The sequence below is a fragment of the Vanellus vanellus genome, assembly GCF_965231255.1.
Source record: "Vanellus vanellus genome assembly, chromosome: 7".
Lineage (NCBI taxonomy): Eukaryota > Metazoa > Chordata > Aves > Charadriiformes > Charadriidae > Vanellus > Vanellus vanellus.
In genome coordinates, this window is record NC_138912.1 from 24,246,035 (window position 1) to 24,263,403 (window position 17,369).

Below are 17,369 nucleotides of genomic sequence, written 5' to 3' on the forward strand. Positions count from 1 at the left end.
TGAAAAACAATTATAATCTATATATTGCTCCTTCTGTAACTCATTAGGTACCCAAACACTCAGTCAGTGCTTCTGCTACTTTGGAACTTCTGCTAACATGTTTCTGAATCTCGTTTCAATTCTATTAATCCTGCAGTTTTCCCCATTTTTCTTATCTCTAGAGTTAACTTCAGTACTGCCTCCTTCGTAAGAAAACAGTTTCTCATCTGCGATCAGTTTATCAAGCTACTCTCTCCCTTCTCTAGACAGGGTTGTGTCCACTAGCATCTGAGAAGATGGCTCTCCTGAGCTTTAGTCCTCGTTACAGGATGGTCAGGGAACTCTGCAGAGCGAACACGGCATTAATGCCTGTCAGCAAAGCAAAGCCACCCTTCAAACCTCTCCCATATTAAGTTGAACTAATTTTGAACTCAAGAGACTGGATATCCCACCTACATCAGCAGGCACTGTTACCTGACCACAGAGGAAACACACCAATTCTCACAGGATCTGCAGCCACCTCCTAAACAATCTAGGGTTCCACTGGTTGGTCCCCAACACGACCTCACTCAGGCTAGATACCGAAACAACACATTAGCACATATGCTTACTTCCACAAGTCTGGGAGAACAAGTAAATAAACAAACAAACCAAACTTCACAGTACGGCACTCTACTTCTGACACTACTTCTCCATGCAAACTACAGTAAATAAATTTTTTTCACCATTTTTTTCAAGCCATCTTCTGCTCCAATTGTCACATTTCCTATTCCAGCAAAAAGGAGAATCTCGTCTTGTTCACCTCTTCTAGGAAGAGTTGCCTCTGGCATTTCAACTTGTTGCACTCTCTTTCAGCATCTTTTACTGCAGTTCCGTTTCTCTCATTCTCCTCCTCAGTCACCCCACCCGCAAAGCGACTTTAATCCCTGTAAGGGATTCCCTACACACTAGCAGATACACATTGCCTGCATACTACAAGGTACGATACCCTTTGTGCACAAGTACACCCCTGGAAAATAGAAGACCAACAGCTTGAGGGAAGAGTTAAGATTTTTTCTCTTTTTACAAGACTACAGTCTGGCTTCAGGTTTTGAAGCCTCCAGGACTAATGAAAGCAAAAAATACTTGTTCCAATTTGTCGAGAAGTCAAATTCGCAAGACTTCTCCACCCAACCTACTTCTGCCTTTGAAGGCAAACTTGTTAGTTTCCAACACTCTATGTTTAACTACGGCATGAAAGGAGCAAGGCATATAGCATCTATCCTTCAAAAAAAATAATCACATCTGTTCTCCTAAGACAGATCTCCTAGGTAGAAAAGGCATTCAGCAAAATCAGTCTGCAACACTTCTTTTTATTATGAGTGATCGGTACACACACACATAGATAAATCTTCTATAAACATACCTCTAGCTCAGCTTGCAGAAGAAAGATCTCAAAAAGAAAAAAGACAACATCACTTCACAGGGTATCCGTTTCCAGATACAGGAATTTTTCTATCATCCTTTCAATCTCCTCTTTGCCACACAACTCAATTATTTTGTAACACTGAAATGACTGAGACAAGCAACTTCAGATCCCTTAAACTTATTACAGCTTCAACTCCAGTGAAGTATTTTCTATTAATAAAAGGAAGAAGGGTAGATCGAGACACTAACCTCTGGCCGACAGTTTTTTGGTGTTGATGATTTTTGCAGCGTATTCCTGTGATGAACTTTTCTTTACACATCTGCGGACCACAGAAAAGGCTCCCCTAGAAGAAAAATAAAGAGGGTAGGAGCCACGAAACTGAAAATCAGAATACAATAGCAGCAATTTCTATCCCCAGAGCGGACCGGATTAAGGACAGGGCAGAAAACATACAGAGGAGGAAAACAGCCCATGAGAATCTGATGAACAGTGTGTGCTGTCTGATCAGCAAATAAAAGCTAGTCTATATGGTACTCAAGCCTCTTGAAGACCCCTCAAGCCCCCTCACAGACAGCGCAGTAAGAACAGCACACTGTGCAGGGAGAGAGACCATACGGGCACAGAAGCAGGACATGAAGGGATTGATGAACAGGAGACAAGCAGCCCAGAATGACGCTACAAACACTAGCCCGCAAGTCCATCTCCCAAAGACCGTATACCCAGCAGTTACATCAGACAACCAGGACTCATTTCTCCCACGTTCAAGCACCAGCTTGGGCACGAAACTGCTGCAACACTTTGCAGAAGTTACTAGTTCTCTTACATCTGACTACCCACCTGCAAAATGGGGATAAGCATGTACCTATTAATGGAGTAGGAAGCTACGAGGCTTTGTACATTTTCTCAAGCTGGAACTATTGATATTACTACAACTATTCCAAAGAGCCACTCGGAGAAGAGGTCTGAGAGAGAGGGAAGAAGGATATCTGTGAGGAAAAAAAGAGATAATACAACAGAGACCAAGGTGAAGAGATAGGGACTCAAAATCTACAGAACTACACAGATGAGCATCTGAAAGCAGTCCCTTCTTTTAAAAAGCAAAACCAACAAAACGGGGTGGGAAAGAATAACAACTGGCTTTACAGAAAAGAGCTGAAAAGGGGAAAAGGACAAATAAAGAGAAAATTGGCAGAAAATTCCAAGTCCTTCAGACCAGGAATGCAAACCCATGTCTGTGGACAAATGTACATATTTAAAGTATAAGAAAGGGGAACAGAAGCTGCACAAGGGCCCCACAAGACAGTTAGCCCCACAGAGAGCCTAAAATAGCTTGAATCCTCCCGATACTGCAGAGTCCTGCCTGTTTCTCCCCTTCCTCAACCTCTACATACAAACCAATAAGCAGCAAGGTGAGCACCAGCACTGGGGCCCGGGCTTGGTGACACACAGCTGCAGCAGTGTGGGGAGGGACAGGGACACTGAGCTGGAGAGAAGAGATGCAGCAGAGCCCAGCAGTTGGTGCAGGAAGGGAGGGAGGGGGTGAGCAGCAGCACCCAGGAAAGCACTGTCCCCATCATCCTACCCCGGCCGTCTCTACGCTGCCCCACAGGGTCCCCCTGCAAAGCCCTGTCGTAGGGTGCAGCAGCAGGTCTGCCAATGCAGAGACAAGTGCGGAGAGAGGGAGGGAGGAATGGAGGGAGGGAGCGAGAAGCGCGGTGCAGCAGCACCTGGTCCTTTCACAGGGACGAGGAAGTGGGGACCGAAGCGTCGCGGAGCGGCAGTAACGCTGCCGCGTCCCAGCGCAGAAACAGTTGAAGGGAACGGCAACGTGCAGCAGGGAGACGGTGCGGGGAGGAGAAGGCGGCAGCCCGGTCCTGAGGAGGGCAGGGGGGGAAGAGAGGAAGTCCCGGGGTGCAACAGGAGCGCGCAGCCCCAGGCGGGCGGCGGGGACACCCCATCCAGCGGCGGGGACGACCCCGGGGCGCAGAAACACTTTTCCCCCCGGCGGCGATGCCGCTGGAGCAGACGCGGGGCTGGAGAGCGGGATTACAGCGCGGCGACTAATCCTCCTCCGGCTGCCGGGAGAACCGGGGCGCCAGCATGGGGTTCCCGGCAGCGCCGGTGGGTCCCGGGGCCGGGGCGGGCGGCGGGGCGCGGCGCGCAGCGGGCTCCGTACTTGCCAAGCTCCTCGTAGAGCTGGTACTCGTCGGTGAAGCGGGTGCACGTTGCCGTGGTGGCCATGTTCGGGCTGTGGGAGCCTCAGCGCCGCTGGGGCATGGGGCAGGGCGGCCGGGACGGGCCGGGGACGGGCCGGGCGGGCGCGCTGCTCGGCGGCCTCCCTCCTGGCTCAGCGGGACGGCGCGGGCTCCCCCCGCGCCCGGCTCGGCGCTCCCCGCTCCGCCGTGCACAGTCACCGCTCGCCGGGGAGGGGAAGGAGGCTGAGCCTGGCCAGCACCGCGAGAACTGGCTCGGAGACACCCCGCGCCGGCCCCCTCCCTCCGCCCCTCCGCCGGCCCCGGCCCGCCGCGGGGTGTGGCCGCCGGGGGCGCTCCCGGGGCGTCCGCAGCGCCGCTGCCGCCGCTGTTGCCCGCGCGGGGGGCTGCAGCCGGGGCGCGGCCGCCGCCGCCTCCCCCCGCCCGCCGCCGCCGGAGCGGGCACTGCAGTCAGCGCCCCCGCCTCCGCGCAGGGAGGGCGGGCAGACTGCGGCGGGCTCGCTCACCACCTCCCGTACACCCCACCCGCTCCGCTCCGCAGGCGGTGGGAGGCTGCAGGGCCGGGGTGAGACCCCCGGCCGGGCGCACCGCGTGGTATTTCTCTTAATTCCCCCCGCGGGTGGCGGCGGGCTGGGGCCGCAGCGACCGGGGCGGGGAGAGCTGCGGCCGGATAAACTTCCTGCGTGCAGCGGGAGAGGAGGGAAGGGGGGGCCGCCGCCCTCCGCCGGGCGCACGTCAGCGGGGCTAGCGCCGGGCCACCCGGGCCCTGCCTGTCCCGGCCCGCAGGCAGCAGCCGCCCGGCTGCCTCCCTGCTGCTCCAGCCGGCGGAGGAGGAGGCGCGGGGAGGAAGTAGAGGCAGCTGCCGGCCGCAGTCTGAGGCCACCGCCCAGCGCGGGGGACTAGGCGCTCCGCGTTGCCCCCCACGAGCCGGGGAAGCGGAGCCCCAAGTCCTCCTCACGACCTGCCTCAGCGCTGGGCCCGGTGCGCTGCCGAGTAGGCAGCGCTAGCCCGACCTCGGGGGGGGGGGGGGGGCGGGGAGGGATGTGGGAGCCCCCCAGGAAACGAACCTTCTGGTGCAGAGGTAGAGCAGTAACACGCGAAATGTCTTGAAACTGCTAAAGAATGGGACGCGGCATTCGCACACACGTATGGTTTATGGTGATGGGACTTGGACGCAGAAGACAAACAGAAATCACTGGTCTCCGACTGCAAAAGCAAACAAGCCAGCCTCTGTTCTGTCTCTAATAGCATACCATCTGAGAGTGCTGGCTGCAGTGCCTTTCTAAGCAAGTTTATTTTCACCTCTTACTTAAGTGAGTCTGTCTCTGTCTGAACAATTGCCAAATCTGCTTAATATGCAGATTTATATAGGGCAGTCACTGATCCAGGCAGAGAGGGAAGGACTGCTCTGGCCTCTCCGGCGCGGCTGGGAGCGCGAGCTGTGTTAAGAACATAGAGAGGGGACAGATGAGCAAACCGTAAGCCAGGAGCAGTATTAAACTGATCTGAAAATGAAAAGTACTGTATAAGTACCATGCATTACTGCTCTTTGGCTGGACTAGGAAATCATGGTGTTACTCAATCCCGTGAAAAGCAGTGACGGCAGTCACCAGCATATCCCCCCCACTCCCTGTCTCCAGGTTAAATGCAGCCAGCCCAGTGCTGCAAAAGCTACACCTAAGTAATGCAGCGGGCAAAAATTCACCCAGCTTATGCAGAAAGTAGATAACAAAAGTAGGACAAGGTAACAGTAGCATTACAACAAAGCAGTACTTCTAGAAGGTGATTATGAAACAACAGCATTCTGCGTCTTACACCATGCCAGCAGTTAAACCTGGAAACTTGCTGACCCAGCAGAATAATTCAGAGAACCAACAAATGATCTGTCCAACAGGTGCCAACTGGTGAATTTGCCTCCTGCTGAGCTAAAACAACTCCAACAGCCTCATTCAGTGGTCCACCAGTTTCTCTAACAGCTAGAAGAGCTGCAGATGAGGAGGAAAGTAGTCAGACAACCCACAGTCCTTACCGGTGGAATTGACTGGTAACACAAAACTCAAGTGGGAGATTCTAGATACGGTGGTGGGCAATGTTGCTAATAGACAACCAGCAGTGCATGTCCACCATCCAAAATGAAATGAGATGTTCTTTGTTGAGGAAAGGTGAGCTGTTAAGTTTGTGCTGTGGTTGCACTAGGCCATATAGTCAAGATATATGACACAGTCCCCTATGCTAAAATGTACGGAGCAACTGGAGCAGGACTTTGTTCCTCAACACAAAAACCGAGGGTGGATGTTTAAGACCAGATATTAGCACACTGTGCTGAATGAGCAGCCAGATGGAGATTATCTAACTTTTATGCGTTTGTACTGTGCTCCTACAAACCGAGGAAGGATGATGAAGATGGAAAGGGGTACAAGCCACAACAGAGGAACACAGCAACCAGAGAGCTTTACCTAAAGCTATGTATTAAACTGAGTGAGATTCTGCAGCTGAAGATTGTTTTAACTGGACTCAAGGACTGTTCTGTGCCCTACACAAAGCACCCCATGATATTTGAGAAGCCCCGATTGCAATGGGTTCATAAAAATACATGAGAAACATAAAAAGAGGGAGACAGAAGAGGAAGTTTCTCATCTTCAAGTGTTACAAGGAAAAGTGAGGTCTGGAAATCAGTAAGGGAACAGAGAAGCAAGTGTGGAAAGAAAAGCTAACCATGTGTTATGCATAGCAAGTGTTACAGAAACAGATTGCTAACTGAGAAACTTGTGTTAAGCGAGAAGTGGGATATAAATTGAGTGACAGACTTGATTAAACCAAGTACTGAGTGGGAGACTAAATTATGGGAGTAGAGTTTTCAAAAGGAATGTAGACAAAATGAAGCAGGAGGAGGGGTGGCAATATGGATAAAAGAGTATTTTGTCAACAGAAAGAAATATTGATGTTCTGGCTGACATAGCAGTCTACTTGTAGTGAGAGTTAGAACCACAAACAGAGGTGAATCTTGAACAGTGCTTGGACAGAATAATGTTGTAGGGGCCAGAAAATACTTGAAGAGTAAGAAATAGCTTTGAGAGAGCCTGTGTGCTAGTAATGGGAGATTCAGATAATGAACAGTAAGTGAGATTCTGACCTCAGTTATGCAGGATTGAAATCTGGAAGTAATATCTTGCTTTTAGTATTAGCCATCCACAGATTTCACATTAGCAGAGTAGCAGTTTGGGTCTCTATCTTTTGGAGTAGCACAGGTTGGCTTATACAGTACACTGAACTGTCAGGGATCTGTCAGGGATTAATCTGATTTTAATAACTGGAGCTGAGTAAGAGGTACTAAAGAAAGTAAGTAAAATGCAAAGGATTTAATGCAAAGCCCATGGGCGCAAATGGACATTTCCTCCGATGTTAATGGACTTTGGATCAGGCCCCATCTGTCCATGGAGCCTAAGGTCAGCATTGGCACATTGAAGAATGTCTGTGGGAAGGAATTAACACAAAAGCGTTGGTCTTTAGGGAAGCAGAGTGAAGAACTACAAAATGAGTTCACAGAAACTAGCTGGAACTCAACCCGCTGTGGAAAACAGGAAGGGTGCTGGAGAAGCTGCACGGTAGCATCTTTCCAGCAAGGTTGAATAAGCCAAAGGGCAGCGTGTATCAGTGTGCTGAGTGGAGCAGCACTGGCTAATGCCAGATATGAGGAGAGGGCGTTAGCAAAATTAGACCTGGGAAGAGTAAGAATGGGTGGAGTTAGAAATCAGTCTAGGAGGGTGAAGGCATGAAGGAAAAAAAGCAATGAATGAAATGAGTAGGCATATTTTTTAAATAGACATTCTTTGGTTTTCTGCTGTTAAATTGGGGTTCCACAAAGAATCAAGTAATTTTTCTTCTCTATGCCTCCGCTGCCCAGTCTGTCTATTTAGAGTGAGTAACTCAAGGTAGGTCTTATAACTCACGAGGCATTTACAGGATATGAAATTCAACCTGCTCTGCTCTTACGTGGGGTTTTCCTGGCACTACTTCAGTATAGTAACAAATGAAAATACAAAACAAAACACCCAACCCCCTAAATTGTGTGAAATATTGCATTGTCATAAAATTAGGATTTTTTTTTGGCATGTGCAAGTGATGACAATTATTTTGCTTCAGAATCTATAAAGAAAAATGCAGAGTTACCTAAATCAAGCATCATTTTAGCGTGACTGCCCACAGACTCACTGTCATGTACACAGAAGAAAACCCGTTATTTTCATAGCTGATTATTCATGTTGGCTGTACAATACAAGATCTCTAATTTTTTATTTTTTATTTTTTTTACTTAAGCAATTGTTGAGTATCTACCAGAAAAATCAGGTTCCTTTAATGTGCCTGGTTGTTCTCTTCCTTCTCCCAAACTAAGGTTCTTTTATTACCTCTGAAAAATGATGATTCAAATAAGCCTAAGTGGATTTGTAGGTGTAGCTGATAAAAATAAAAAGTAGTGTGCGTAGAAGGAAGGTTGGAAAGAGAGGAACTTTTTAGCAAGTGAATATAAAATTTATATTTGAAATAAACATTAGAGTTCTGGAGAGAAGCAAACATTAAATTACCCTATTAGTACGGACTATTCAGCCATCCATCTAGTTTAGTGTCTTGTCTTCAGTAGTGACCTATTGCAGACAATAAATGTGAGGGAGGAGGAACAGGAGGGGATGAAAGGAAGACAGAGAAGAGAAAGGAATCAAAACAGGCCAAAAAAAGAGATACGTATAACTATAACCCACATGCATGCTGTGCACTACTCTATTAGAGAGTGGCTTTCCTCCTGACCCCAAGCTGATGATCAAAATATGCCCTGAAGCACAAGGATTGGTAGCCCTTGTAATTTTGATCCTAGCTTGTGTCAGTGCATACGCTGTTCTGTTTCATGTCAATGCCTAATCCTTTTTGATACTTACTAAGCTATTTAAGTCAATAATATCCCATGGCACTGAGTGTCGCATGTTAATTATATGGCTCATAAAACATATAACCTGATATCATTGCAAATTTGTTCTATTTTAATGTCACTGAGTGCTCTCTCCTGTTGTGAGACAGGGTCAGGAGGTATGTCCAAATGGCCAGCCCTCTTCTATACATCTCTGCTCTTCAGTGCTGTGTGTCACTGCCTCCAGGGGAGTTCAGACATAGGAGGGGGCGGCTGGGGTCTGGCAGGGTCTCAGTGCCGGGGTGCCCCCAGGCAGGCCCTGTGTACCTGTTGGCATCCCGCCTGGTTCCCCAGCTCCCCCAGTGACTCATGGGGACACATGCCTTTCACTGGGACTTTTGCAAGCCACCTAGACATGAGGTATTTTCCTCTCGGCTTGAAGTGCTTTAGACTTTGGATTTCAGAAGCATGGGTTAGGTCCCGAACTTGGAAAGGGAAGCATTCAGTACACATTCAACTCATTTAGCTGCCATAAGCTCACTCCACATAGTCTTTTGTCTGGAGCCTTATCCTGCCTTTACTAAGGGATCAATACCAGGTTTGTTGACCGATTTCACAGTCTGTTCACGACACATGATATAGGCAAAGCCTGGTGGAAGAGAACACATGGACAGTCTTGAAGAGCTGAGTACTTCACCTGCAGACCCATACAGAAGGGGGCTGCAGCAGCATGATTTTGTTTCTCATCTCATGAAAATCCAAGTCCCCCCAATAGTAGCCTGACCTCTAGGGTCGAAACTGAGTGAGCTCCAGAAGAGTAGCCTTTCCAGCCTCCTCTGTGAAGCTTTCTTTGCTAGAGAGACACAGCTAAACAATTTCTGAATGCTGAGCTGCAATGTCTACTGTCTGCTCTCTTAACTGATCAGGTGCACAAAATATTTATGCTTGTATCATATCTAAACTAGCCTTTGAAATATATCAATGGGACTCTATAGAAAAAAACTGTGGGGATTACAGGAATCAGACAAATGTTCTGAGCAGTAAGAACAATTTCCTCTAGTTCTCTATCTATAGCAATATTAATAATGTTGCATTCAAAGAATTTCAAGTTTTCTTCCCTGTCTGCTTGAAACCAGCCAATATCAATTGTTAATCAGTTGAAGAGCAGGGTTTCCCACCATTTATATGGCAACGAGGTCATGTTCCATGAATTCCTCTAATAATTATCCAGTAACAATAACTGGTATGTTAAAATCACCCTCAGATGAGATTAGCCTCAAAATGTTTCATGTCTATTGCCTCCCTTGGTGGGTGGATGACAGAGAAGCAGATTTTCCTGCTTCACCAGAGCAAGTGAATAGATCTGTGTGTCCAGTGCAAGTGTAGCTTAATACTGTCCCTAGATGGTTCTGCTGTCACTGAAGGGTTACTGTGTGGGTATACGATAGTGGGGAAACATCTTGAACATTCATTTGAATATGGCCATCGCAGTGGAATGTCCAGGGGCTATTTTAAGATTCACACTGTTTGTTTAAACAAGATTGCGTGACTCAATGACTGTTACGTAAAGGATGAACACAGATTTCTCCCTATATCCCAGATATCTCCACCAGCTTAAAATATTGTATGGTATTATACGTTACTAATTATTGAATGAATACTGAAAATTAATGCCACATCCTGGGGTGGGGGTCTCCCTTGTTTTTTAAATAAGGTCTCTGTCCAGGGGAAAGCTAATACTGCAAAAAAGATGACAGATGGACAGTCTTCATGAGCTGAATGCTGTCTTTCACAGTGTTGAGAAGAATATGAACAAGCAACTCCTTCATTGCTGTGGGTCACCCATAACCAAAAGGAATGAGAAATGAGCAGTTTGGTTTCTGTGGATCAGTCATTGCTATCTATTGCTACTGCTAAAAAAAAAGACTTCCATTTAGTGCCAGCTACAACAAATTTTGTTTCTTTGCTTTTTAAAATGGAGCACAGATCCCTGGGAAAACCTCCAATTTAACTCTCATCACCAAAGTCATCATAACATTTGACCATTACTAGCTCTGTTTGAATTCAACTCAAGTTAAAGATAAACTTCATGTATGTCACGCTATCCATCTTGCAATTCCTTCCTCTTGTCATCTCAGCTGAATTTATGACACAGTCCTTGGGGAGATACTAAACTTTTTCCATTAAGTTCTCAGTTAGGTCTTGATTTAAATGGCTGCGGATTATTGTTCTAGAATAAGAGTGCTAGACACCAAACCTACACTGAAGCGTATGCAGACACTTGAGATTACAAAGAGACCAAATCATTCCCTTGGGGAATCTGCTGTCATACAGTATCTTGAAAGATCAGTCTCAAACTGCAGTCTCTTCAGAACAAGGCATCTGTCTGGTCTTGTTTAGTAAAATACTGTGCATGTCTGGTGGCATGCAAGAGACTGATCAGTTTGAACTGCATCTGCTCTCAAATCGTAACACCCTACCAATTAAACATCAATCCAAGACTGGAGTTATTTAATGCTCTCACAAAAAGAGAAAGTTATTAAAAAAAATACAGGGTTTTGCTTTCTTCCAACTTAAATATAACTTAATAGCATTCCATAAAGCTTGATTATTTTTGTCAAACTTGCAGTTTGAAAGTTTGGGGTTTTGAAAAGAAGCACCCTGTGCTCCTTACCCAAGTGGGAGTGCCGCATTATAATATGCAAAATGACAGAATCGTCCAGCACCAGGATTCTCAATCCTTTTGCTTCTGAGAGATTAGTCCGAATATAGGAGCCCTCACAAGCAACATTTAATCATCACAGCCTCCTGGACCATTACAAACCATGAAGTAGTATACCTCCACATCATAAATGTCACTGCCCTAATTGGCATGAACTGGCCCCTCCTGGCAGTCTCAGGAAGTCAAGGTTTACAGAGCCTGCGCTTCCCTGTCATCACCAGGCAGAAGTCCTTTCAACTTAGGACTAAGGCAGGAAGGCTGTATTTTCACTAACAATGTCCACAGTACAAGTACAAAGGAATAGGTGCAGAAGCAATCAGTCTCCAAAGGTTTTCACCATTGCTTTCACCAGCACTAAGCTCTCAAATAACACCTGTTAGCAGAAAATACTGGTTTTCATTTTTTCACCTCTGAATCCTCTTGGTCCAGTGCTTCATCTCCTCAGTTTAAACAGTAACTGTTTAAACATGACCTTGACATTTTTAAAGGAGCCTGTAAAACCTCTCCGCTGTAAAACAGCCAGATTAACATTTATGCATAGTTAAAAAAATAAACACTTTAACCAAAATTGCCTGAATGTTTATGTGAGGGAAGAGATGGCTCACAGGACTCTTCAAAGAACATTGGCAGCAATTTCCTACCCTGAGTAAAATAAATTAATTAACACACACATCCTGTTTAACATCAAAAGAAAATCTGGCTCCAAAGAACAATCCAAAGGAGCGGGCCTGTGAGTGTTTACAAACACAGCGTGAGCCAACAAGCACAGCAAAGAGGGTATTTGGGAACCACAGTGAAGCCTCCACCCAGTAGCTGGACTCTCCAGTTTCTCTGGGGTTCAGTTCTGCCTGCATGTGATGAACAGAGAACGCACAGTGAGAAAGATGGGCCTGATTTCCCAGCCAGAGCAACAGTAAAACAGTGATTTACACTCCCCATTAACAGCCACAAAACCTGTGGGAATAAGTGAAGTAAATCATGTTTTACAATGAGAGAAATGAGGCGGAGAGCGGGACAGTGACTCTCTCATGACCTCATGGGAGTGCAGCCGCTACGGAAAGGCAGAATTCAGGTTTCTCCTCCAATGTGAAAAGATACAGATGCTTTCCTATTGATCTTGATTTTGGGTGAAGGTAATGCAGTGGTGCCACTGTAAATTAAATGTGCAGCTCTCACCAGATTTCTCCCCCAAACTGTGCCTTCAGCACAGAGTATCATTCACAATTAAAAACTCAGTAAACCTTTATTATGCTCCTACGACACTTTTCTGTGGAGTGGCTGTGAATGTTACTGCTTTCTATGCCTCCTTCTGAATGTACTTTGTTCCTTGTATCTTGTTAATAAAAATAAAATGCAAAAGAAAAAAAGATGGCTCTTGACAGGTTAAAAAAATTACACCCAAGATCTGTCAGTTTGGGTTGGGATCCCCATTAAGAATCCACCACACTGAGTCTGCAGTGACACAGACTTCCTGCCTTTGAAGGGCGGGAGGCAGGTACACCTGACTGTGCGGAAACACAAATATTTGCACATTCAGAAGCCCTCAAAGTATCTAAAGGAATTTCTATACTGCAGAGGAAGGTGTTATTTCTATGCTTAATGTCCTTACGTTACATTTGAAAAGTACTAGCAAAAAATACATGACAGCAGCAGAATAAGATGCTAGCCCATGGCTGTTTGTCTCCTGAATACTTGCAAATCACAGAAGTGCGTGTGAATACATGAAGCAGAACTGCGTTTCTAGTCACAAAGATGCGGATAAGGTGACTCATGCTGAAGTGTGCACATGTACATGCAACTGGATGGTGCGTAGCCTATGTGTGTGTACTACAGTTCTATAAATGGGAACAAAAGCAGAGAGATACCATAAACTGTGCAAGCATAGAGGAAAAACATTTTTACATCTATATTCCAAGACAAAGAAGAGTCAGAATATGTAAAGGCCAAAGATCCAGAGACAACTAACTTAAGGGGAGCTCCCTACAGCAAAGAAGGGTAGGCAGTGGGTGGGTCAGAGAAAGAGTGATAAAGCATTTTATGTTTACATGACAAAATAAATGCTGTCATTACAATTACAGGCCAAACTTCATTTAGCTTTTGGCTGTGAGCGTGTTCAGAAGAGGAGTTGCACTCTGTAATCCCACACAGCTGCAGCGCTGGGCTGTCATTCTCAAGGGAAGAGCAAGCTCCCCATGGAAATCACACCTGCTGGCTGGGCTGTAAATAAAATCCGCAGAACTAACATCTGTCTCAGCTTTGGCATCTGTCTCTGCTCCTAGGCAGGCATGGAGGTAGGTTAAAGCACAATCTGGACTCTCCCTGACTCCACTGGATGGCTCCCAAGCCAGGGCTGCAACGGTGTCCGCCTGGGAGCTGGGGTAATTCATTTGATAAATGTATGATGCTAGCTGAGGATTTGAAAATCCTATTCCTAGCTCACACTTCCCTTCAGCAGGGGGAACAGAGGAGTTCAAAGCTTATTTGTATTGCATGTCACTAGAAATACCATTACAGCATGAAACTCAGAAGTTTTACAGGCACACACACAACTTTTGGGGCTCCGTTTCGCTTGCTACAACAGGTTGTTTTGAAGCTAGCTTCATATCATGACCATATTTTTTTGTCAACAGCTTAGATACTCTCTAAACCTAAATATTACCTATTTATTTCAACCTATATCTTAATCTTTTGTCTAGAGGATATAATACTCATGTTCCCTTGGGATGGTATGCACTTCTTGGTAACTGAAAGAGTTTTTTCAGCAAGAAAGAGCAAGAAAAAATATGCAAGTTCCATACAGTTAAAACAGACATGGGACATCTGTGTGGAAGGTGAGAAAGAGAAAAGTTTCAGTGACTACACGAACAGTCCTGCTACTACTGGCTCGAAAAAAAAGAGGGCACTGTGGGAGAAATAGAAATCCATTGCCAATGCAATTTAGCATTTATAAACCAAGCATCAGTATGGCAAGATCTCAAGTCCTACAGACAGCAGTGAAAAAGGAACATCATCAGGAGATCCCAGTACACAAAACTATGAAAGACAGCGCAAACCGAATGGCTTCAAATACCTTCCTTAACAGCCAAAAAATGCTAGTAGAAAGGAGGAGAGCCTCAGCTGAACTGCATGCTGCACTGGAGGAGTTTTGATCACCAGTCAGATATTGAGATGCTCCGACATCCTCGAGAAAGCATCGCCGAGAGACACCCAGCGGCAGCAGCCGCCCTCACCCTGCGGAGCTGCCGCCCAGCCTGAGCGCAAAGGCGGCAGTGAACGCTCCCTGCGAAGGGAGCTCACCTCCAGCCCTTGCTGAGGCCAGGTAACTGGTCACATAAACCTCTCCCAGGTGTAAAGACCCCAGCTGCCAAGATCTCCAGACTGCCCGAGGATTAAAACCACATCTGCAACAATCATTTTAGACTATTTAATCCTGCAGTTTAACTAGCTAAGAAAACACTTCCAGTTTAAGAGGTAATGAATTATCCACGTTGCAAAACTATATTCCTTTTAATCAGCTTCAGCTGTGTGTCTGTGTGTTTTATTCTTGACACTACAACTTCTGCTTTTGTTGTCCTCTGCGCCTGTAAAACCCTCTTTGTGCTCATTTGCTAGCGTTCCCTTGTTACAACCTAACCTTACAATAGGATCTTGAAGTAGGTGACCCTGCCTCCTCGTCGTAAATCATTTCCTCTACTGAATGGTTATTGTGCCTTCTTGGAGGTAAACAGGGCTCTTTGGAGATGGGCTACTTATTTGCACAGGTCAGCAAGTATTTCCATAGTGATGTGCAACAATAAAATGAGATAATAAGAGAGCTGCAAATCATGCCTGGACATCACTACATAGGCAGAACTCCTAATCAAGGCAAAAAGCTATTTAGAGAAAGGACTCAGAAGAAATTTCTTTCTCCCTTTTCCGTGTCGATTATCTCATTGGAGAAATCAGAAACCATCACCTAGATTCAGTTTCTTAGGTTTAAAGAGATTTTTGGCACTTACGAAATTATCTCTATCACTAAGTATTTTTTAACTATTTAAAAGAGAATTTACAGATATCCATGAGTAGATTTGAGGAAAATGCCTGATTTTTTCAAGATAGCCAAGTACATGTTTTCAAATTTAATTTCTAAAAATCTATTTAAAACAGTCTTTTACTACTACATATAAAAAGGAGGGGGGAAACCCCCATGATCCCATCATAATTCACTTAAGTAATTCTTCCTGAAAATCAGGCTGGGCCAACTGTGAGGTACTCATTCCTTCTGTGCGCACCTCAGAAAGCTCCTACTGCAAAATATTTCTAAGCACAAGGATGTACTACAACAAACAAACCAACCTGTCTCAATTATTAATTTCTTTCTCAGAAAATAATCATGCCATACTGTGTTTATATATACAGTGTGACAGAGGAGAAATCAAAGACCCAAAAGCACATCTTTCAGCACTCAGGAGAAGTCAACTGTGAATTAAGGTTGTCCAGGCTGAAGTTGCTACTTGCTTCTGTGTCACACTACAGGCAGGAGAACCTCTAACCGCTGGTTTTACCAGTTTGCCTAGACAACCTTTGCTGAAAGCCCAACCTCCACAAAGGGTATCTCTATAGGGTCCCTTCAAATAGCTCTCTACTAGGAGAGGATAACAAGGGGAAATCAACATGCCTATATATTGGGGAGGGGGTGGGGAAGAGGAGACAACTCCAAAGAGATCTAAAGTAAAAAGAGACAAAACTCTGGGAACTGGAGGTCTGTGGGGAAAAGCATTCACTAAATTACCTCAAGTAATGGCCCCATTGTTAATGAGTACAGGAGGTGCAAAGAACCAGACCAGATCTGATGGGGACGTATTCCAGCATAAGAGAAATTATTGAAACAACAAGCATACAGTTTGCACTTCAGAAATAAAGCTGAGCATGGTTACTGTAATTATACAAGTGCACACTGCCCCCAGAAGGCAGCATCCCACACTTTTCCACTCTTGCTTTTTTCCGCTGCTTCTCGTTTGCCTGCACTAACATTTATTGTGGATAAATGTCAAGTTATGATTGTGGAGAAAAAAATCCCAGCTTCACGAGTGAAGTGATGGACTGTGATCTGACCATTACTATTCACAAGTAAGACGGGCAACAAGCATAGCCAAATATATGGAATGCTGCTCTAACTGAGAAGATTAAGTAAATTGGGACTCTTCAGGTTAGAAAGGAAACAAATGAAAACTGATGTGAAACTTGAATATAAAATAACAAGGGGATTCAGAGGAAGAAAGAAGAGAAAGCAACTGTGATAAATACCATAAACATAGACTTTACATTAAGAAGCTAGTCCAGGTATTTTCCCCTGGAATTCACCACGCCAGGTAGCTTTAGACTTGCTAGATGAGTATCAGGCTAATAGGTCTTGAACAACAGCGTGACATGGTCCTCCAGAGTTCCTCACATCCCTGCTACCACCTTGGGCTCCCAAAGAGTATGTCGGGGCCCATCTTACCTACAGGAGGACCCAGGGGGACCGCCCCAACCTCCACCGACTCATAAGCAGTGCTCACCACCATTCCCACCCCGTCAGCCTGAGCCCTGGGGTATGAAGGCGGTGTGGACTGGGCAGAACTGAGCTGGTACTTCCTGAAGGAGTTGGGTAAGATCTCATGATCTCAAGCAGGCTCTGAATGCTCCCTCTAGCTGGCAGCTAGGCCTGCACAGATTGATGACAACCCTCAGCAGATGTATGCAGCCCTTGGGAGAACCAAGGGAACCCATCCTAAGATATCAAACTGGCTCCCACCTTCAGAGCAATTTTTTGCACGATCTTCTCACTTGGTTTATATTTATTGATATATTATTTTCCCCTGAAGCCTGAAAGAGCTTTAAAGTATTTTCTAACCTTCCCCTCTGCAGAACACACACACATCTACAGTAATGCAATTCCCTTTGCTGTTTCCTAACACACCTAAAATGTTGAATTCTGGTCCCACAAGACACTTTGTTGTAAACAGGCCTCAGTGCTTTCATAAATCTACGATTCAGTAATAACACAAGCAGCACTGTTGGAGCAGTAAAGTGGAGTGATCCAGAGGGATGCCTGACGTATGTCAGCCGGACACAATAAAGCCTAGAGCAATATGAGAAGCCCAACAGCAAGTTGGTCGGGGATCC

At 45.8% G+C, this 17,369-nt stretch overlaps 1 protein-coding gene across 5 annotated transcripts in view; it reads right to left on the reverse strand.

The window, feature by feature from the left end:
* Positions 1-3,755, reverse strand: part of CAMK2G (calcium/calmodulin dependent protein kinase II gamma) — a 125,645-nt gene extending 121,890 nt beyond the window's left edge. For all 5 annotated transcript variants that reach the window (XM_082486117.1, XM_082486115.1, XM_082486116.1 and 2 more), the window contains exons 1-2: positions 3,564-3,755; positions 1,636-1,730 (exon numbers count right to left, since the gene is read on the reverse strand). In XM_082486117.1, the coding sequence (XP_082342243.1) occupies positions 1,636-1,730; positions 3,564-3,628 (160 nt within the window). In that variant the 5' untranslated portion in view covers positions 3,629-3,755. The remainder of the gene's footprint in view (positions 1-1,635; positions 1,731-3,563) is intronic.
* Between the last annotated feature and the right edge of the window lie 13,614 nt (positions 3,756-17,369).